Source organism: Balearica regulorum, chromosome 1 (genome assembly GCF_011004875.1).
Source record: "Balearica regulorum gibbericeps isolate bBalReg1 chromosome 1, bBalReg1.pri, whole genome shotgun sequence".
NCBI lineage: Eukaryota > Metazoa > Chordata > Aves > Gruiformes > Gruidae > Balearica > Balearica regulorum.
Window position 1 is genome coordinate 41,125,452 of NC_046184.1, and position 23,873 is coordinate 41,149,324.

The following is a 23,873-nucleotide window of genomic DNA, read 5'->3' on the forward strand; positions in this document are numbered from 1 at the left end:
AATCAACCTATTCTAATATAAATGTAACTTTCATACTCCTCTGGTAGTATGCTACTCTAACATTTCAAATTGTGAAAAGTGCATTATCTATATGAGTGCATTTCCAGTGTTTGTCTTTTCAGTTAAGTATCAGGATCTGTCTTTATTGATAGCCTTCAACTAGATTATAATCACTGAGTGTCCATTAAGTTTAGTTTCACTTGGTGTGTGAATATGACTTTTGTCAACCCCATTTTTCTCCCTAAATTCTTAAGTTCGTTGTCAATGACAATCATTGTCACATTTCACTTCATTTTTTTGTTCAAATCCTGTTTACTGAACATTGTGTGGCAATCTGATAATCTCAGTTTCATAGTCTGTTCTTTGGAGCCCCTGTGTTCACTTCATTATGGATCCTCGTTGCAGCACTGATTCTTCCTTGGTGCTATTCTCACTCCACAAAGACATGCACAGAAGCGAGATCTTTCTTTCAGGTCCCAGACAAAGCCTTCAAATAAGCCAACCGTCATGAAAGCAAACTGCTTACGGGCCAGCTCTGCTTTCATTTGTTCTGCACTCTCATTACAGTGTCAGCAGCAAGTCCTCTGCTCTGACACGAGTCTCTCCCTCTGGAGTACTTGTTTGCTGCTCCCTTGCTGTGTATTTTCAGATCTTATGACTCCATGAAAGCTCAAAATTGTCTCTGTTGATTATGAATTAATCTCATTTCTAATCACATTAAGAAAAAAAGTAGTAGAGAATTTTACTGAAAGTTTTCATATTGTTTTGGCAAAAACGACGCTACAGAGAGTATGAAATATGTTTTTGTAATAGCATATGTGTTTCTGCTCTTACCACTGGTGTTACGATGATCCAGGTTGCACAGGTCCATTACAATCATTTAAACAGGGTCATCCTTCCGTCATCCATTGATGATGCCTGATTTCCTTTGATTTTTTGTCCTCGTTCCTCTTCCACTGATCATCCCAGCTATTTGAAATCCCTGTGGCATCAACTAGCTGCTCTTAAGCATCTGAGTCCTGCTCACAGAGAGATGGCACGATTGCATAAAACTGCTTTCTTTAGGAAACCAGCCAATGAACGGAGCATCAGTAGTATTGTAAATCTTAGTGGGCAGACATCGTGGAGGAAGAAATGCTAAAATTTACGTCTTGATTTTGGAGACTGTGTTCCCAGTTTTTTGAAATTCACGCTATACATAGTGTAGTTTCTAGGTAATGAATCAGATTGCTTGAGTTAGAAGCCTTTTTCTGTCCATTGCATATGTTAGTCCCTTAAACCTGGGTGAGCATCTGCCGTAGATAACTAAAGTAGACACTATGAATACTCTCCTCAATGCTTCTTTTTCCCTGCTTGTTCTTTTCTAATGTTTTCTTCAGTAACTTGTGCATCCTGTAAAGGCTTAATTCATTAGTACATGAAAAAAAGTTACTGTTTTCAGGGTTTCAGTGGGTGGTACATACTACTGTTTTTATTAAAACTTGTGAAGAATGTCTTCTGTATAAATGAGACGTATGCAAACATGGTTTCCTAAAGGTTGTTTATTTGATCTTTCTTTGCAGTGGTTTGGTGACCTTGTGACTCCAGTTTGGTGGGAGGATGTGTGGTTGAAAGAAGGTTTTGCTCACTATTTTGAATTTGTTGGGACAGACTACCTCTACCCAGGATGGAACATGGTAAGTGAGTTTTATTTTGTTAATTTGGAGACTTGACAGAAGAGTTGCTTTGCTGTTATACTCCTGCTTTTGTTATAGACAGGGACTGCTGAAAAACACCAAATGATGCATGCAAGTATCAGATGTCCAATAAAGCAAAATCACTAGCTGTGAAATAATTTGACAGCATTCCAAAACTGTTATCTGCATTTTATTACAAAAGAAATAAGGTCATGTCTATCATAACCCAACGTTAAAATAACTACTGTCTCTCTGCTCAGAAACATTTTGGATTAAGGCAGTTATAATTTAACATGGACCATTTTTGAAAATATTCAGAATATTGAATTTTATCCACAAACCCAAAATGAATTGGAAAGAAATACTTGGCTAAAACATACTGTAAAACTGAGCATATTTTTTCTTACAGTAGTCTGTTCTTCTATCTCTAAGTTTACTCTTTTTATCTTTCTGCTATTATTTTGCCATCAATTTGCCATCTAGCAGTACGTACTACATTGACATGGGGGAAATTAATTGAGAATCTAGGCTTAAGTACGACTTCCAGCTGTACACAGTTGAACATGCTTTGTGAACTGATGGACAAATACTGGATCTCTCTCTGAGGGTGAACTGGGAAGACTGTGCTGGGACATTCTTTTGGAGTCTTTCTGTCATGTCATATCATATCATATCATATCATATCATATCATATCATATATCATATCATGCCAGGTCCCGGTTTATATAAACTGCTGTAGTCTACAAATATGCTTATAAGAAAAATGAGAGATAGGAGCAAAACCTCAGGACAAGGACATTGTGTGTAAGACCATGTTTAAGATTGCTATATAGACTTCATTGTACTTTATAGAAATTCTTCTGTTTGCTAGCCTCTTGTGTTTACACAGGTTTAATTATATGGCAAAATATTTATTATAAATACAGATTGCCTGCTGGAGATTTGTTGTAGCTTGAATGTTTTGCTTAAAGTTTTGCACACTAACTTCTGAAATGTTTTTTGTCATTTCTCAGAGATTTATGGAGTATTATCCTATTCATTTTTGTTTGCCATGAAATGAAGATGCTATAATTATGAGTTAAAGCTAATTTTTTGAAATAGTTGTATACAGTACTCTTGCTATAGGTTCGCTTCTTGTGAAGTTTGCATTCTTTGCAGTATTTAAATTTTTTCTTTCAGGTGTCAATTTTGGTTCATAATTGCATTATGAAAAGGAAAATAAACTTTATCTGAATTGACATCTGTCTTGCATTGGTAGGCTTGTTCGTTTTACCTGGCTTTGGCTGTATTAAAACTCATTCTCTTCGTCTTTGTGAAAAACACATCCTGAATTACAATGTAATCATTCTAATTATGAATGCAATGAAATCTGGCAGGCCTTTATGATTTTAGCATAGTGAAATGTCATAGATGACAACGTTTATACACTGAATTTTATCTTCAAATCATCACTCATTTGTTCTTCACATAATCAATTTAACAAATCCAGAATAACTTTGCTTTAGAAGTGATTTGGAATATAGAATATTTACTTGAGATTTCTGTGGCATGAATATAATGTTCACTGTTATGCAAATGACATGCCCATCACGTGAAATTCTGGCATCTTAGCGGAATACAGGCAAAACGAACGGGTTGAACAAGGTATGACAGTTAAACTGGGAAATCAGACGTGCTGCATAAATTAGAGTTAACTACAGTAATATTGCTGTGCCTGAAAAATTATTAATCTGTCAAGTTTTTCCTTAAATTAAAAAGAAGGTAGACATAAACTTTTCATAAGGCTTTGGATATCATTGGCCTTTGATATAAAAATAACCATACTGGCATATTTAAATAATTAGAAAATTGGAGGCAAGATGGAACACTTGAGGAGTTAATGATTTAAACATGCTGCATTCTTTTGCAGACTAGAGTAGGAATCAATATTCTGAAGTTTTAGCCTTTTTACAGAGATTATAGGAAGAGGAAGCAACAGTTACAGTTACTGGAATTTGACTTGCTGGATATTTTTGTTATTGATATAAAGCACATTTGCTGTTTAGATCATACTGACATTTGTAAACTTGAAAAACTAAAAAGCGAGTATTTATAAAAGGAAAGATGTTCCAAACAACTTTTTTTTTTTTTTTAAGTGAAGGATACAATACAAACTTCATGAATCAGTTGCAAACACAAGAACTACAAACCTTATTTTCTGTAATGATGGTTTAACAGAGCAATATTCCAACATTCTGGGTGGTTTTTTGTCAGCAGTAATTCATACCTGTGAAATAAAAATAAAAGATGTATATGATGGTATATGATACCACAGCTCTTTGCATCAGGAAAACAAAGAGTAATATGCCAAAATCCTCTTTCTTTCTAAAGCATTGTGAAAGTTAGACAGTTAACTTCTTTCTCTTGTAGTTCTGAAATCATAGAATCACACAATGGTAGGGGTTGGAAGGGACCTCTGGAGATCATCTAGTCCAACCCCCCTGCTAAAGCAGGATCACCTAGAGCAGGTTGCACAGGATCACGTCCAGGTGGGTTTTGAGTATCTGCAGAGAAGGAGACTCCACAACCTCTCTGGGCAGCCTGTTCCAGTGCTCAAAGTGAAGAAGTTTTTTCTCATGTTGAGATGGAACTTTCTGTGTTCCAGTTTGTGCCCATTGCCCCTGGTCCTGTCACTGGGCACCATTGAGAAGAATCTGGCCCCATCCTCTTGACACTGGCCCTTTAGATATTTAAAAGCATTGATGAGATCCCCTCTCAGTCTTCTCTTCTCCAGCCTAAACAGACCCAGCTCTCTCAGCCTTTCTTCATACGAGAGATGCTCCAGTCCCCTAATCATCCTTGTAGCCCTCCGCTGGACTCTCTGCAGTAGTTCCCTGTCTTTCTTGAACTGCGGGGCCCAGAACGGGACACAGAACTCCAGATGTGGCCTCACCAGGGCAGAGTAGAGGGAGAGGAGAACCTCCCTCGACCTGCTGGCCACACTCTTCTTAATGCACCCCAGGATACCATTGGCGTTCTTGGCCACGAGGGCACATTGCTGGCTCATGGAGAGCTTGACATCCACCAGGACTCCCAGGTCCTTATCCGCAGAGCTGCTTCCCAGCAGGTAGGTCCCTAACCTGTACTGGTGCTTGGGGTTATTCCTCCCTAGGTGCAGGACCCTACACTTGCCTTTGTTGAATTTCATTAGGTTCCTCTCCACCCAGCTCTCCAGCCTGTCCAGGTCTCACTGAATGGCATCACAGCCTTCTCCTGTATCAGCCACACTCCTGGTTTAGTATCATCCACAAACTTGCTGAGGGTACACTCTGTCCCCTCGCCCAGGTCCCTGGTGTATATGTTGAACTCCTGGGGCGGACCGCTAGCTACAGGCTTCCAACTAGACTCTGTGCTGCTTATCAAAACCCTACCTACCTAACCCTTATGCACTGGATCCTCCTATTAAAATTTTGGATGAAGAACAGAATGAACAGAGTCATTCTGATGGAGGTGTCCATTATCCATTATAGTTAATATAAGATACATCAGAACTCTCCTGAGTAAGTAAGTGGATGAAGTTTTGCTGGTTTTAAAACAGGAAAGTGATCTTTCTATACTGAGGTCCTTCATGGTTCCACCACTGGTCTTAATATCCTTTTAAAAATTCAGTTACTTCAGATCAAAGCTAGAAATTCTCATTTCTTTCCTTCAGCCAAAAAATAAGTCCCTGCATGTTACGTTTTACCTCTGGAAGGTGAAGCTACCTTTGATTTTGCAGGAAATATGTTCCTAGTACACAGTCATTAGACACTTGCCATGGAAATGAATTCACCATTCTTCCCATTTCAGCCTCTTGCTTGCCTATTCCCCAAATTAAGAGTTTTTTGAAATTCTTACTCTGAAATGTCTTATTCTTAAATCTCATTCTTCAAGGTCTTGGAAGTTTCTGTGTTAGGATGGTTTTAAAAAGAAAGCTGGCACTATAGACTCTTCTCTCCAGAGATCAGAGAATTTTGCTTGATCATGTGTACTTAGAGTAGTCATCTGCATGTGAATCCCCTAGCTGTTGCTATTTCATCACTTAGAAAGAGATGAGGTGTCAGTATTAAAGGCTTACCGTATAACTGTTTGGTTGTCTCTCCATGCCATCAAAAAGCATCAGCAGCTGGATGTGAGTTCTTGAGCTGTAAGATCTTATGACTGATACAACAAGGTAATCTCACCTCTGTGGAAGGTGCCTCTGCTGGTTTAGGATCAGAGAAAAGAGAAAATTACAGCAGAAAACTACATGCTGGTAATTTCCACTTCACAGCCCTGAGTTATCTCATCTACCCTGCTCACCTTCCTCCTTTCAGAGACCCGTTTGCAACTATATATTTCATCTTCCTCTCTGCTTGTTTCTCTCATTATCCTGAAGTCCTTTGTATGTGGCTTTGTAAAGGAAGGAATTCAACTGAGGCTTACAGATCCAGGAATTTATTGACTGATCTTTTGCCTTCTTATTTTCTGGTAGAAGGAACCATCATGTTTGTCCTTGAATGTCTCTGGTATTGGGGTAGGTTTTGAGGACTATGACAGCAGGAATTACTGGCACATAATTTTCTTTCTCATCCATCAAACGAGCGTCAAATACTTTAGCGGTCAGTACCCAGCTTGATGCTGAGAAAGCATTTCACAGACCCCAGAGGCCTTCTCCCTTTTCTTTATTATATCAAAGTCAGCTTTGCTGACAACTTTATTGGATGAGTCAAGGTGTAGTACATCAGTGATAGCTTTGAATCCTTTGCCTTTTCTATCCATTGAAGCCCTGGGATATGTTCTCCCACTTTCTTGTGTGCTTACTACTTTTATAATTAAGGATGGTCATATTTGTCAGAAATTTTCTTAGTATTAAACAATTACGATTAAAGTCTTTGGAGTAAAACTTTGTGTCTACGTGGCAGGACATCTTTCATCTTTCTTAAATTGAACCATGCTTCCTTCACACTATTAGGTTCCATGGTCTAGACGATCCTGCCATTACTAGAGGCAGCTGAAAATAATAATGAGGTTGCATATCAACATTTCTGTTTTAAAAATACACGCTGCAAGAAATTACCTGTGCCTAAAAAAGTTAATAGAAAACCATTTAACTGAACTTCATTATATTAAGTTACAGCACGTAACATGCTGCCCAAATTCTTGATAAATGATTTTAATTGCCTATCTTTCTCATTGACTCAGTTGAAATAATAAAAGTGAATACGGCCATTAGACACATGCATATCTTTAATGTGCTTTGACTCAGATTGCCTCCTAAAGCGTTTGTCTCCATCTGTAATGTTTTTTAGGAATTGTTTGACTCATAGAAAAACCAGAAAATCATTATAAGTTTTGAAGTAGACTTAAGACATGGGCCTTTTTGATTTATTTCATTATTATTTTGGCATTTCAGACCTGAGCTGTAGCCTGCTTGATCCTTCTAACCCAACATAAATATCATGCTGGCTCAGCATTGAGAGAGATTCAGCCTCTCATTTTTTAAAACTGCTTTAATCTCTTCTTTCTTGGTTAAAGGCTCCCCATGCCAGTATAAAGTAAGCCTTTAATTAATACCACATGGAGTGTTTTTTCCCCCAGTAACTGCTCAGTGAAGTCAGTCCTTGTATATTTTCTGTTTTAACTCAACTATGGGGGAAGCTTTCAATGTAAAATTCACTAGAATCTCATGTATAATTGACCTTGGCAGGAAAAAAGAGATATATAAAGGTAAGCTGCAAGATCTTCTGATTGCTAATTACTAGTCCTTTTAAAGTATACCAGTTTAGAAATCCTTATACTAAATTTAGCGTATAACTAAGAAAATAAATTTCCATCTCCACATGGTCTTTCTTAACACAGTTTCTTTTTTTATGCTCTGGCAAGGTGGATTAATATATGGAATTCTTAACTTTAAGTAGTTAACTCTTAACATTTAGAGATCAGACATAAATGAATATCAACATTTAGATGAAACATTTATTCAAGAGATTAAGTACAGGTTTGGAGGATGTTAGTGTCTCTTCTTTCTTCATGTCATTATTTGCTCATCTTGAGAGAGCAGTTAAAATGACATTATGATGAGAGCTTTTGGGTCATGTGAGTTCAAATCTCCTGAGTTCAGGTTTTAGATGAAGCTTTGGTTTCAGAAAGAAACTTCAGTCAACTGGCAGAATTTCACATAATTTTGAATTAGTAACCACTTTGTCTTCAGTAAAATTGAGCAAGAAAGTTCATGGCAACTTTTACCTCAAGGCAAGAACTCACTGCAGGGTAGCTCTACTGAAACAAGAATACACACTTTATCAGGAAGAATAGTTTATATGGGAAGTTCAATGGCAAAGCTATATCTGCATATTTGAGGGCATCCTTACTGAAAGACTCTGCTTCTCAAATTTTCAGCTGTCCTGAACGTGCTGCCACTGTTTATTTTAAAATTGTGGCAGTGTGCAGTTATTTGGAGCACAAGCTGGTGAGTAATTTTTGGTGTGCCTGCAAAACATCTTTGGTTCCTTCACAACTTAGCTCACTTTCACAACTTAGCATCGCTTTCAGGTTGAAACAGAGTCTAGGTGTGCAAAATCCATACAGCAAGTGTTAGAGCACCTGAAAAGTATTCTCATTGATGCTGTCCGCTGACAGTTATTGCTAGCAGTTGCCTCGGTATACCAATCACATTTCAAAGCCACTTTTCATTTAAAAATTATTTACTGTTTCTTGAATTGAGATTAATTTCCTCTACAGAATCCCCCTGTGGAGTTTGAATTAGAGGATAAACTTCATACTTTGTTGCCTAATGTTTTAAAATGCTCTGGAGACAAATGCACGAGGAGACGGTGGATCTGTGTTCATCTGTTTGCTTAATGACTCTATTTCTGTGAAGGCAGCTACATACAAGGTGACAAAACACGATCTTGGAGAGTGAAACTGGCCTTTTTTTTTTTAAGTGCTTGTGATCAGTATGTGTTGTTTCCCTTTCTAATGCTGCTTTCTTTGTACTGCATCCTCCCATTGTTTAGGCCTACATTTGGCATAATGGATCTGGTGTACAACAAATCAAAGTTATACCTGAAAAACTGAGTGGTGAGAGGAAATAGCAGTTGAAGTAGCTAGTGAAATTGCTTAAAAACTCCGTATCAACTACCCATCTGCTTGGTAACTTAAGCGGGTGGTCATGAATATCTGGTTTGGCACTTCATTGAGAAGAAAATACATACCCAATTCTCTTTGCTGATACTCAAAGCTATTGGTCTTCCTTAGCTGTGAACTTCTACAACATCTATGTTGCTTTATAACAGCAAAAATTTTCAGTCAGTGTGAAAATTTCTCAAGCACAGGGACAGAAATTTTGCAAGAACTTTGACTGAAAATGCAGAAAAGAGGGTTATGAAAGTAGACACAGAACCATGACATATTCACAGCTAATAAATGTAGAATGTGTTGCAGGCCTCCTTCAACAAACTACATAATTGAAGCACACATGCAGAGATATAAATTAAAAAAAAAAAGCAATCTGTAAGCTGCTCAAACTATTTACAAAAAATTACTGTTGGGAAGAGAGAAAGAGAAAGAAATGTTGCCTTCATTTGCAAGTACTCAGGAGACTTCTTGTGCTATAACAACTTAGGATTTGTAAGGATGTAGACAGAAAGAACTTGCTTTTGGCCCCCAGTGGATCTTTTCTGGCCTTAAGGTATTTTACTGAACCTTAGGTTTCCTCATAGATGATATTCCTCTGTAGTTTGTTAAGCTTCACCCTGAAATATATTGTATTAGAAGTGAACTGCTGGTAGTGTATATGCTGTGTTCTTTGCCTGCTTTCAAAATTTGCCCCTATTTCTTTTTCCCTAGTGTGCACTTTCCCTATAAACCCAAGCATTGTGTCTTGCAAATGCTTGTTTTGTCAGGCATGAGAGATCATTTACCTCCTTTGTATTCCTGATGGCTAGTAAAGCTCTGTATTTTGGAGAAGATTTTTCCAGCAAATTTTTCAGGAAAATTACTTGCAGATTTGCACACCAATATTAAGCTTTATTCATGTAGATTTCTCAGTCCATAAACTGTTTGAATGGCTGTCCCAGAGCAAAGGTGATGCCTTTAATATTGAGGCCTTTGATCTCTTCTGCATACTAATTATCAGTTTTGGCTTTCGTTGTGCTATTCCTTTTGTTCCACTGTTGGATGTTTTCCAGTTTTTTCATTTTGATTCTTTTCCCTGGTATTTCATATTAATTTTTAGAAATTATTTTTATATGACTAACTTTAAGTATTACATTATTGTCATGCTAACTTGTACTCTTACATTATGCCTCAATATCATACTGTAAAATCAGCAGCAGCAACCCCTTTCCATTACATCATTGTTATCGTGTTATGCCCAATAAATTTTTAATGGTTCTTGAAAGTACAGTCTTTTCTGCCAAAAAATGTTATTTCATTATTGCTTTCTTTCCATTTAGATGTAGACTAGTTGAATGGTGGACATCCTGTTGGAAAATAATACACAGAGAGTGACCACTACCTTTCCATAAACTTTCCTCCCTAGAACATGGTGAAAATAAACCAGAACCAGAAAGCTTTCTTGTGGTTAGCCGGTTTCTTATTCCTGATTCTTTTTTGCTGTGGAATGGTAAACACTACAGATCCACATTTAAAAATCTCCAGACTATTTCCTTAATGTGGAAGAATTGCTATACGTGGAAGGTTTCTGACCCTGTTACCTGTAGCATTTGTGCTACTTTTACCCAAAGCAGTGAAATTTGAATTTTCACAATGGTTAAATGTTGGCTAAGGAGGGAAGAGCGCAGAGAAGGGTAGGTCTTTCAGGACAACCTTGTACCAAACAGAGAGGGTTTTATTGGTGAGGATTAAAAGAAGTCATTCCTATGAAGAGACAAATACTTGAATCTTGTGACCACAGATGTTTGGGAAATAATCCGAAAATTTAAATCTTTGAAAGGTGTGTTCATCAGATAACAGCACTTCAGTCCCTGCACCTTTCTCAAGAGTAAGAGGGAAAGTAACCAGAAATAATTGACATGTCTTTCCTCCTCAACACAAGTCTGGTCTCCCCAACTTTGACTATCCACAGTTTGAGGAGGGCTCTGAGGAGGGGAGATGAGGACAGAGGACTCCAAGTGGGCAGTAGAAAGATAAGGAGCAGAGGGGCTTCCTGCTTGCCTTTAAAGAAAGGCACAAATTTGAGTGGAAGCACATTTCAGACTAGGCTTCTGCTCTGCCCTGCCAACTCCTGCTCAGAGCCCTGGCCCTGTGTTAGCACGGCACAGCATTGCTCTTCGATGCAGCTACAGACACTTTCCAAGCAAAGCTTCAGGACTCACCCGAAGCCCTCTTTTCCTTGCAGGCGGATCACAGTCTCTGGCTTTTCTCTTGCAGTTGAACTCTCTCGAAGGAGGGTTATCTTGAACAACATTTTTTCATTGTTTCATGTCTAGCTACAAACCTGTCACCTGCCATGTTGACAGCTCACTGGCCTCGTTAAATGCATTCCAGGATTGATTTTCTTTACAATTTCTGTGCTAGGTGTTTCTTTAGTCCTGTAGGTATCGTATTAAAACAGATCAATTCCACCGTACTGCGTAGGGTAAAGTAACTAACAAATGGAAAGCCCCTCTTCCATCAGTATAAGCAGTTTGGTCACCTGTTGGCCTTTTCCCCTTACTGTGCTGATAGGACTTTGATAGCTGAGGTAGAGTTTCTTCAACATAATTAAGGCAGTTTTAGTTTCTTTCTGCGTATCTGTTTCCTGTTGCCTTTTTAAGCTGCAGGCCCCCTGTCAACCAGCAAACTCCTCTCTCTTGCTCTCTCTGTGTCCCGCTGGAGTCATATTTGAGTGAAATCTGTGCTCAGAGGTTTCGTACTAAAGGGAAAAGTTGGGAATGTTTTGGAAATCCTATTAGTTCAATGTATTTAGCTTTATAGGTGAAAAGCCTTCTTAATTCTCACTAAAATGCAGGTTTACATGTGTGGAGGCATACTAGCTATTCCGGTTGTATTGCAGTGTGACGGTCTGCCATAAATTTCAAGGAAGACTTTTCAGCTATGGTAATTTGAATGAGTGATCATGAATCTAAAATGCTCCTTTTCAGCCCTTCAGGAGATAGCTAAAGAAACAAACAGAAAACCAAAATATAGCCTGTCCTTTTTATATCTTTTGTATTCTTATAGCTTCACTTTATGTTTCCTACGTGCTGGTTTTCTTGATTCCATATTCTGTATTTAAAGTATTAATTTGTGATTAACAAGGGTGTTTTTAATGAGTTGATTCCAAACAGTAGCAATCCACTCCCACAACTGTTTGTCTATTGTGGTATGCAAACTTGAATTTGGAGACAGGTGTGCTGTTACCTGTATGTATTACATATCATACATCTGATGAAATTGGGGCTCTGTTACCGACTAATGGAGAATGTGAGTGAGGTGTAACCAAAGCATCTACAATCCTTTACACCTCTGCAGTTTTCCCCTGAGTAGGACTGTCATAATAATTGTTTCCCTACACCTTTTTTTTTTTTCCCCATAAAAAAAGGGCAGTTACTGTGTATGCCTGAGAAAATTTGGAAATGAACAATAATATGAACAAGACATTACTTTTCCCTTCACAAACCTTACCTCATGCAGCCAGCTGAGAACACTAAGAGTGTGTTGGGTAATTGGCTTTCCTGCATCCCGTGTTTTTAATTGCCTGAATATACAATCAGCTCAAGGTACATTTCTTGTGCTCTAATGAATTTTAACATAAAGGTTTATTTCCAGATGGATCAGCACTGGAAGAGCTTTTCAACTGTCTTATAAATATAATTTAAATTAACACATTGATACCAAAACCTTGCCACCCAAGAAATTAAACATAGAATTTATTATGTAATTGTGTGGTTATTTTATTTGTGGACATTAAGGTGGCTTTTGAAAAAAAATGCAGCATTCCCTAGAGTTTCTTTATATTATGGCACTAGGTTGACATTAATTCAGGAACTGTTGTAATTTAGATAAAGTTTGAGGTACGCCATTTCAGGGTGAAAAAAGCTTATTTAAATGTTCCATAATTTTTAATTCACTCTTTGCGTTTATTTATGACTTGAAAAAACAAGTAAATGAAGCTCTTCTTTCCTGACACAGTCTTTTGGATTAGAGACATCTATATGAATGCAATATGAGGAGTTTTTAAGGCATGTCATTTCTCAGCTGAGAAAGTCCCATCTAGTTGCACTGTAAAAGTGAGTGCAGCACAGTTCATAGAGTATACATGAACATTTAATTAATGTTACTGCCAGAGTAAATATGCAGCAGTTTTGACATACCTCTGCAACCCATATTTATAGATTTGTAGAAGGTATGGAAAGAAATTAGTATGTTGGATGTGGTTTGGGTTTGTAAGTGCTTCTGATGTAGCTGTGACTTTGTCATTTAACTTCTACATGCAGCTATTGTCCCACTTGTAAAGAGAGGTAATAATGGTTTCCTTCAGATGGAAGTTAGATGGAAGTAGAGCTCACAAGCTCTTGTGGAGGAAGGATTTCTATACCAGAATTATGGAAGACAATGCAGGCACCTGCTGTGGCACTGCTGTGGGCTCTCTCCATTGTCCTGTCCCATGTCAACCTGCCATGTGAACTTGGCACTAAGAGCCGAGTGACTTAAACTTCACTAAATAAAGCAGTAATAATTGTATTTCTCCATCTCTGTCCGAAGTTTTCATACCTACATGTGCAATGACCTCAATGACTCGTAGCATCCTTACATTTTTGTGATCAAAGGCTACACCATTTTGCCTCTGTCCCCACCCCTCATAACTGTGAATGAATAATCATAATCAGAATTGCAGTCTGCACCTACAGATACATTTTGATTCATTTAATAGCCTTTAATTTAATTTCAGTCAAGTTTCATTGCAGCAAAAGATCTCAAGTCAGAGTCTATTCCATATACACGTTCAAGATTGTAGGAGGTCATGGTGGCTTCCATTCAAACCAGAAGGTCTGATTTTCATCCTTGATTTCCATCATTGTCATATTAATCAACTGCCTCTGATAACTGTGCATCAATTCTGTATTGTTGTAAGTGTGTATTTGTCTGCCATACTACTGCATGTGCTGTATTTCAGGAAAAGCAGAGATTTCTGACAGATGTCCTGCATGAAGTGATGTTGCTGGATGGTTTGACCAGTTCACATCCAGTATCCCAGGAGGTGCAGCAAGCCACAGACATTGACAGGGTGTTTGACTGGATTGCCTATAAAAAGGTAAGACTAATTAAACCTATCTATCTCTATACATAGCTGTGTCAGTAGCTATTAGAAGATCATGTTCCATCTGTAAAACAAATACCTGTTGTAAAAATATGTACACTACAGTGGCTACTGGTTGTGAAACTTTAATTTGTGTGGAATATACTACAGTGATTTTAGCCAATTACATTCAACACATTCAGGGTTATTAAATGTTGTAAATAAACTTGGGAGGCTGTCAGAATTCAGCAAGAAGATTTTGGGGGTTTTTATTACTGTTTATTTTGTGGCAGTATCTGTATTGTGTTAGATGCTTTAAAAAGCGGAAGGATGTGTAGTTGAAACTCTAGAAAACTTGTCAAGTGCTAAAGTTAAATGTAAAGTTTTTTATGTTTTTTCTATGCATGAGAATTTTTCTGTCAGCTAGCGAAAACTCTGAAATCATTGCTGACCAGTGAGAGTGGAGGAACTGCCTTCTGAGGTGGTGAAGGAGTATGTATTAAATTCAGGCAACTTCAAATTGTATTTCAATGACCAGAAAGCCTTTGGGCCAGCTTTGGGACTGAACAGCTTCTGTGGAGGAATGAGAGGGCTGCACAATTCCACCTTCTCCATCATATGACTGAGGTGGCTGTTGCCATATGGCCGAAAAGCTGGTGGTTTCCATCGTATCACATGATTATTCTGTGCTGCTTGGTATGATGTAATGCTGTGCCCTACTGTCGTGACTGATGTGTGACGCAGAGGCTGGTGCCTGCAGCATTCTGCTGTGAGGCTGTACTGGAGCTCTCTGCTGATGATTCAGTTACAAGAGTCTTTTGACTGTTGCCTTCGCGTTTGATAATCTTTTCTTCTGCGTCATTGGCTGCCTAACATCAGACTGTAGCAAGACAGCAGCAGCACAGCACTGACTTGCTACCGAGCCTCCAGTTTATCCAGTGCTCATTCTGGGCTAAAGAAGAGGTGTATCCTCTCTTGTAGTCATCAGTTATTCCCAGACAGCAATAACTTTAACTTGATCCTCTTCCATGAAAGGATCTTATGCCTTTAAGGATGGGCGAATGAGAGCGTGTGTGTATGTGTCCATGTAATAGGTATGGAATGTAATAAGCAAACACAAAATACTCAGGAAAACATTTTAAAATGCTGGAGTTGGTCAAGAGCCCAAGTAACATTTTCAAAAATCCCTTAGCTGGCTTTGAAAACATTACTCTTGGTCAATTAAGCTATAATAGCCAGCAGCTTTTAGCATACTGAAGTATTCTCATTGTTTAAATGTTTCAGTCATATGTTTGCTGGTGATAGCTGAACCTCGATAGGTTCAGAGGCCTATCTCACATCAGCATCTTAATATTTCAAGCTAATTATTTTTTCTAATTAATATGATAATAGTAATATCACACAGTAAACTGTAATACTTGACACTTATCTTTTCATCTTATGAACACTTTGCAAACATTAAGTAATTTTCATTTACATTGAAATGACAAATAGGACAGTAGGACACATCTGTATACTGTTAGCTATTTTATGCAGGCTAATAGGATCACTCTGTTTTCTGTGCAGATTAGAGTACAATCTCTGTCTTGTACCTGTCCATTTAAAGGTTCCTTTTTCAGTGTAGCGGGGGGCCATGCCCAGTGGACACGACTGCATCTTCACTCAGCCTCTCTGATGGCCAGCCAGCTCTCCTGAACCCTGGGTGACACCGAATGTGTTCATAGTGGGGCCCAATCCTGCACATTTTAAACCCATTTACCAGATCTAGCAAACCACTGTGAGGAATGGCAATGGAAGAATTTACTGACACACTTTCATAGGTGAAGAAATTAAAAGACCAACTCTTTCACCCATGAGGTCTTAGTTTTCCTGTCTGATAATTTGTCTGCTATTCTGTGTAACCATTCATCCTTTTGTTTTAGATACAAACAATCTAATAGGAAAAAAACTTTCATGACTGATGTCATAGCTACTTTTTTCACTGTTTCTGTACCTTCCTCCAAATACCTGACACTGTTTCCTTCTGAGGATAAATTAGAGCAAATTTAACATGTTGTAGATCTCACATTGTTTCATTCCTATGTAACCTTGTATGCATGCATGCATAGCTTGCACTTAAAATCAACTAGGGAAACAAGCTCGTTTATTAGATAGCTAGAAGATTTCCCTATCCTTCTATCTCTCTAGTGTCTGCCAATATAACTACTGTGATGAATGGTATGTCGATAAAATCCAAGCTGTTATACTGAAGGCTTTTACCTGCTCAGACATGTGCTCAGATATTTTCATGTGCCTCAAAGCCCTCCTTACACAACTAGCCCATGCTGGAGGGATGTTGCTGCTGGTGTTTTGGGATGGCTTTTTGGTTGTTTGCTGCTTATTTTTTAAATTGCTGTCAAGTATTAAGTTCTTGGAATTTTTTTCTCTTGACTCTAGTGAACTTTGGATCAGGAACGTCAGTGAGGACTTTTCTACTGTCTTAAATCAAATGTTCTTTTTTAAACAGTCTAGCACTATGTGTCTTTTCCCAAAATTTTGGTATTTTTTTTTTCATTCTCTTTTAATTTTTTTTTAAATGTCCACCTTGTGCTCCGTGGGACTTCGAATTGTCCATGTGATCTGTTTACTCTCTTCACAATTTTCTGCACGATATTTGAATGATGAAACTTTCTCCCATCTAATTTTTGTTCAGTGAGATGACAGTCATAGAATGTCATTGCCATTTCATTGTCTTTACTGTCATCAATATGGCATAAATCAATTAGACACCGTTAAAGTGCCCATCTCTGCTAGACACTCAGCTGTCATTTTAAAGATATGCCTCTTTTACTCTTTCTATACACTACAGAGATGACCATTGAAATTGTTCTATTTAATTGTCTTGGAGCTGAATATATTTTTCATTTTCACTTTCTTGTCCTCGGTGATTGCACTTGTTAAGAAATATCATGGCATAAACCCCTGAAGAATGGTATTCAGATAATCCCACAGGCAGAGTGAAACAGCACACAATGTTTCTCCACTTAAGCTGTTGAGGGTAATGTTTTGCCTCTTTCAAAAGCATCTTACTAGTCACTCTCCAGATAGGAGTGTGTCATCCTCCAGTAGGGCCACAAATATGTAGAGAAAAATGAGAAGTCGTGATAGTTCATTAATAAACAGTACTAATAGATGATTCAAGGCTCTCAAGTTACATCAGAGAGTGGATATGTCTTCCTAGTGCAGCTGGAAGTGAGATAGTGTCCTCCCACGATGACGGGAAAAGTGGTTATATCCCAAGTGGAGCAGGAAATATAGCCTGTTGAACACAAGAGTGGATCTGAGAATTGTTAAATCAAAGCAAAAAGCGTGACAGCCTTTCCATACCAGAAATAACTGACAGCAGGAATCATAGCCCTGGAGAGCTGCATCAACAGAGGAGGAGAGAGTGCAGCAAGAATAACACGAGGAGCAACAATCAGCAAGGAACAACCGGCTGTAATAAAATGGAGAAACAAGACAGCTGCATCTCCAAGGGAGCAGCCAGACCCAGAACGGCGTGAGGGAGAGAGATCCCAGACAGAACTAAAGGAGTCATAGCCCTAGACGAGCAGTCACAGCCAGATAAGAGAAGGGATGAAAGGGCACCAAGGACACTGTAGAGAGCTAGATAATATCTGAAGTAGTTTCCGTCAGCCTGCTGCATGCTTTGAAGTGTGCTGGTTGAAGATTCTGGCAGCAATCAGAGCAGGCAAGACCAGTATGATGGAGCGTAACTATAAAAGTAACCCCAGTAGAATATGTCTTGGCAAGTGACAAACAATCATCAAAACAAGGAAGAGGATGACTGGAATAGGGAAGAATATTCCTTTTTTTTCCTCCCTGTAAACAAAATTAACTTCAACAGTGAGATCAGTTACTGGCCCTGGCTTTGTAATGCAAAAAAGTCATTATTTCCTAAACCTTTGTGTGTATAATTTCCTTCTCCTTCTTAACTGTATGCTGCTGCTTTAAAAATGCTTTTTCCTGCTTTCTTTGTCAAATGATGGAAGGAAGATAAATTTCTAATAGTAATAAAGGGAGACCATGCTCCTTGCCTCCCCTCAAAGGCAATGTTCTGCATTAGGAAATCTGTTCAACTAAAAATTTGGACAAAGAAAAACGCTCAGCTTCCCTGTATGTTGCAATAACAGTTGTTGCAAAGGAGAATTTAAAAAATTGAAAGAAGTGGCTTGCTCACCCTTTTGAGTGTAATTCCCTTTGAATGTTTACAGGTAACATGTTCTGCAAGAATGCAGAAGAACAGGAGGGCTAACTGCAGTCACTGGAAAGGCTCTCTTAAAACTTTGTGCTTTTTTATTTCTGTTCTTATTGGCACTGTAATAACAAAATAAAACAACACCCCACCCCCCCAGAAAACATCTATTCTGCCCAGTAAAACTGGGATTAGTATCAGTGTGAAATCCACTCAATTCATGAGTGCAATGAAATTGTGACAATGTGCATGTATGAAATGACCACAGAAAAGTGAGAGCAGCTTATTAACAGTGAAAGAAATACTACATAAATACTTATAAATAGTAAAATAGGTTTTTATTTTTAATTGTTCACTTAACTAAATCAATAACATAAGATGGTATCCAGCTAGTTAGAAGTCTTACAATATAATATAGGTGGCTTTACAACCCACTCCCTCACCGCAGTGTAAAGGGAGAGCTTTTTGTTCTCCTTGACTAATTTAGCCGTGATGTTATCTGTGAATGCCATTATGTCCTGGGTGTGCATCTGCGTGATGCTGGTTTCTGTTCCATGACTTGTGAGCGCAGCAGGTCAGTGCCCAGATTACAGAAGGTGCATTCAGAAGCCGTTTGTTCGTAATGCATTGTAGCAGAGGAAGTATCTTGTAATGAAAATAGTTTCTTTCCATTTAAATAAAAAGGTTGTAGGTCATTACTGCTTCCAATATGAAAGCCATCAAAACTCAGAGTCAGTGAAGGCTTTAGGTTCAAATTCAGAGCTGTCCCAAGAATGCCTGACTTGAAGTACACAGGCTGTCCCGCTCCAGCCAGTGGCTGCTAGGACGTAAAATTAGGCAGGTGCTTCAAGATACTTAAAATACCTGTCTTAAATAAGGCATTAGAGCACCTTCCTGACTCAGAACAAACTGGCATTAACTTATCATGTTTTTTATCGTGTGCTAAGTATTTTCTGAAGAAGACACGTAGAAACTGCTGTGTGTGGTATATAAACAGGTGTGCACCTACAGTGCTTCAGCAACGTTACGTCCCCCATGCTGAGGAGAACTGTATGTGGGTTTCAATTGAAATAATAAAAATGGAGCACAAATGTTAATAAAAGCATTGTATTTTAAAGAAGAGCTTGTTAGACTAGATAGCTCAGTCAGGCCAACACAAGGCAGAGCGATTGGGAAGATGCAACCTGTTGTGGTACAAGACTCTCTTCTGCCTGTTCCCCATCGAAAGGCAGCAGCAAACGGCAGCTCCCAAGGCCTGGAGGAGGTGATCAAAGCAGAAATAGCAATGGTGGCTGAAGACACTATGCCCTGACATTATTTTTCATACTCCTTTCCCCAACAGGGAGCCTAGGGAACCAAATGGTGTGTCCATGTCTTGGATGTTTCCGTGGAGTAAAACAAAGCGTTAATAAAAGTGGATGTACACAGAAGTACCAGCCTCTGCACGAGAGTTCCTGAAACACACTACCATTCTCTGGCTCTGCTTTGTAATGGTAATTTTCAGAAAAGGACAAAGCAGAAAGTACCTTCTTAAGCCTCTACAGGTAGTTTCCATTTTTTTGCCTGAAGGACTCCAAAAAGCAAATATGCCAGAGTGAAGGCAAGGGGTAACTTTTGCTGGCACACGTACTAGTTCCAATCAGTAAAACAAGAGCAACAATTACAAATGTTAAAGTAACTTGGAACAAATTGTAAGAATTGAAAATAGTAAATAAACTGGAGGTAATGAAATAGAGTAAAAGGAAAAAAAAAACCCAACTTGACATAAAAATATGACCAATATTTTGATCAAAACACGATTCTGCAGGACCTCTATTCAGGAGGAGAGTCTGGACCAATCTCTGACACACTGATTTTTTGTTGTTCTTGTTTTTTAAAGGTATGTTTAAGTACTGGATAATTTCTGAAGCTTAAAAGAGGTTTTAAAAAAGAGCAAGTAGAATGACATGTTTAACTATAGTTAGTTGCAAAACAGCCTTAGGCAAGTGGATTGAGATTCTTATGTGGTATTTAGTTAACTAAAAAAAAAAAAAAAAGGATATTAATCTTCATGCTTCATGGAAACAAACATGGTCAAACAGACCTGATTTCAATCTTTGATAAGATTAAGTGTGTGATTGGTAATGATAAATTGTGTTGAGACATAGACTTTTAAAATCTTTGTTTTATTGTGGCATAATACTCTAGTTAAAAACCCATCAGTCCTGTACAATATCACTACAGAACACATTGGCTGGCTTAATAGATAGCTATGAGATCATACTGATCCCCAAGGTAGTCTTCAATGGAGAATCATCACAAATTTTGAGTTTTATTTTACTTAATTTGTCTTTGGATTCTCTGCGGAACCGGTTGATGAAATAGTGAGGCATTTCCTCTTTAAAGTGAAGTAACTGGCCATGTAAACACTTCTGTTAGTATTCATCATCAAAGGGAAAATCTTTGTCCCTTACTTCTAATGGAAAACATGGATTTGTGGAGCCAGTTTTATTACAAGAGATTCTTAATACAGTGGATTTTAAGATAGCTGGTTTATTTGCTACTTGAATTCTGATGATGGCCCATCTATGTAAATAATGTTGTCAACCTCTTGTGTTTGTCCATCCTTGAAGATTTCCTCATACAAGCAGTTAATGAAAAAGTGTACTGTGCTTTTGTCCTTGTCAGTGGTGTCAGAACATGTAAGAGAGATTTTGGTAGCAAGGCCAAATAAAACTCCTATTGTAAATGGGGTCCCGATAGCATTTTTTCAAGGCGACCGATACATTTTATTATTCAAGGAAAATGATGTGACAATATCCACCTGAAGAACATGATTAGTTATGGTCATTTACCCCTGAATTTTGTTCATTGTGTTGTGCTCCTAAAATTTGCAACAGAATTTATGTCTAAAAGACAAACATTTCACCAAAGCTCATCTTACCATCTGACCATTTTGGTATTATCCAGCCCTAGAACAGCTGTGTTTGTCAGAATAGAAAATGATTATGATTTCCCAGTGAAAAGCTCTCCTTGAATATAATGTTGCTTTTTCAGTGATGTTTTGGCATCAGAAAAAATGACCTTACAATCTGTAAAAACAACATAAGATGCCTTTATGCATCTTTGATGATTTAGCACAGTACATTACAGGTTTATAGGTATATTTGCTGATTTTAAAAATATTGGCTCATCCACGCTGTACGTAAAGTTTTAAAAATAGTGTGAGTTTAATTTCTTTACTAAAAGATAGCCTGTTTTTATTGCTGAGTATCAACAACACATTAACTTGTGAGTATGCACTGCTTGATAAGCAAATATAATTTGGAAATTCTGTGTTACTTTAAAAAGCAAAGAAGATAAATTAAATGATTTTTTTTTTCTAGTCTGTACTGTTAAAATTAAGTTGGGATAGTTTTTTTGGGCTCCTTTTAATGAGTGTAGTCCCTTACTTTTTAACAATTTATTACCAAGTGCAGGGAAACCAGTCAGACCCAAATTCAGCCAGGTACGTAGTTATACGGTTAATTTTATGTATGTAACCTGTGGAATTTAAGCTGGGTTGCTTACATGTTTAAGGTACTTCAGTATGTCACTAAATGGTGGCCCGGACTAAGAACTTCAGGATTAGGCTTATGTCACATTTTTTACTAGTATGCTGCATCGTCTGCATATACCTGTCTCCTTCCTTCCTTCCTTCCTTCTTCTTATGGCTTTTATGTGGTTTTCCAAAGGGAAAGCCTCTAGGAATTCATTTGAACATTTTACATTCCTGCCATAGGAAGGAAATCATAGGCACATGTTTGCTTTTTTAAACATATACATTCTGTTATCCTAATCAAAAAAGGAAGCACTCACACCCATCAAATTCACACGCACTAAGTTTCATTTTCCTTGTAGTATTTGGAGGTGCTGTTGAAGAATATAGAAAACAGCCAAACTGGTGTGTTACAGTGCTCAATATCTGAAAATGAAAGAGGGATTTAGTGCTGGTGATTCATGATACAGTCTAATTAATTCCCTGAAAAGAATTTCTCAGTGAGTACTTCTGCAGTTCCCAGAGATGAGATATTTTGGATAGAGACAGCTGAAGAATTCCAGAGAAGGCTTTGCAATTATCTCTGCTTTTACAGCTCGATAGGAGGACGTTAGCGAAGGTCTCTCAGGAGTCTGCCACAGTACCATGTTATAACTGATGGCATGAACAGGACACTCTTGTTCCATGACGATCAGGGTAAGGCCATATACTATGAAAGATGGTTCAGATTACAAAGGTAGGAAGGTAAAATACATTTCAGCATGACCTTCTGAGTGGGAGCTGAGGAATAGTTGGACTTCTCTTGGGGAGAAAGGGAAAAAGCAAGAATGTGTGGTGAATATATTTGCTTAAGGAAGCACAGTTTAAATGCAATGCCTCGATTCGAAAGTGGTTACCCAGATTTCAGTTGTTCTTACAGGAGAACTGAGGGAAGTCCATTGATTTGCTTAAGGTCACACCAGTCACTCAACAGACATTACAGACAGACTTCTCCCATGTCTTGGTCCTCCTCTTTAACGTGCTGTGGGTAACAGTTCAGTTAATTCAGTGCGCTACATGTCATGTTACACAGCAGTTCAGTTGACCAAGTTTTTAAATAATTCATTTACACACATATGCACTATTCTGTATCTGCATTTGATCAAATTCTGCAGATGTAACTTAGTCAAAACATATTTTTTGTGTTAAATTTCTCCAGGATTTGACAGATTTCATTTTGGTTTTTAATTCTATATAAGAGTTCTTTTTTAAATGTCACATTTTTGCTACATGTTTGATGTACATTGTTCTTTCACTTTAATTCATGCTGTGTTTTTCCCAATAAGCTAAATTTCATGGGGCATCCAGCTGTGGTTGCTTAGTACCAACAAAGAATGATTGTTTTGGAAAACGTGACTTGGATATTACTTGTTGGCTAGTATTCACATTACAAAAATAATGTGCAAATGTGCATTCTTTGTATGAGTGCTTGGTAACATGCTCTTCTAATATTTGAAATGAACTTAGAATCACAGAATTATCTAAGATTTTCAGAAATAAAGAATAATGTATGAATTCAGGAACTTTGAACTGAAATGAAATTATACTCATTTACTTAAGAACCCATTTGATTGTGGATGCCCTTAGTCTGCTATTTGACAGAGTACTGTAAAAATATGTTCAACATTTTTTAGAAAAAAACCCCAACTCGTATGCTGCTTTTATTACATTAGCAGTTCTAAAAAAATCTTTCTTCAGCACGTGGCATGAAGAAAAGATACATTTCAACCATTATTCAAAACACATTAGCCAAAATTTGAAAGTTTTTCGTGATCTTAAGTGATTCTGCTAAGATAGTTTATGCCTTACTTGAGTATATACAGCAGGTATGGTTCTGTCTTACTGGGTGCGGAGCCATGTCATGGCTAAAGTGTAAAAGGGGGACTCAGATTTTTAAGCATATAGCAAAGAAGTGCAGTGAATTAGTTGTATTGGGCTTTCCTGCTGAAGAATGAGTTGATTCCCATGCTCGGTTTATTCTTCGTAACAGATAGGTTGCAGGTACTATCAATTTCAGGTAGATATATGGGAAACACTAACTAAAAGAGCTGAATTAGTTGTTAGGAAGTCTACAGAGCTGAGTGGCATCCACCTACACCTTCTGAAGGTTACCAGATGTGGAGCTGCAGTGACGTAGACAATCCTTCCGGCAATGTGATGTA

The 23,873-nt window shown here is 37.9% G+C and overlaps 1 protein-coding gene across 2 annotated transcripts in view; it reads left to right on the top strand.

The window, feature by feature from the left end:
- TRHDE (thyrotropin releasing hormone degrading enzyme) overlaps positions 1-23,873 on the top strand; it is a 224,835-nt gene that overhangs the window by 96,067 nt on the left and 104,895 nt on the right. For both annotated transcript variants that reach the window (XM_075746924.1, XM_075746933.1), the window contains exons 5-6: positions 1,563-1,676; positions 13,799-13,936. In XM_075746924.1, coding sequence (XP_075603039.1) covers positions 1,563-1,676; positions 13,799-13,936 — 252 coding nt within the window. The remainder of the gene's footprint in view (positions 1-1,562; positions 1,677-13,798; positions 13,937-23,873) is intronic.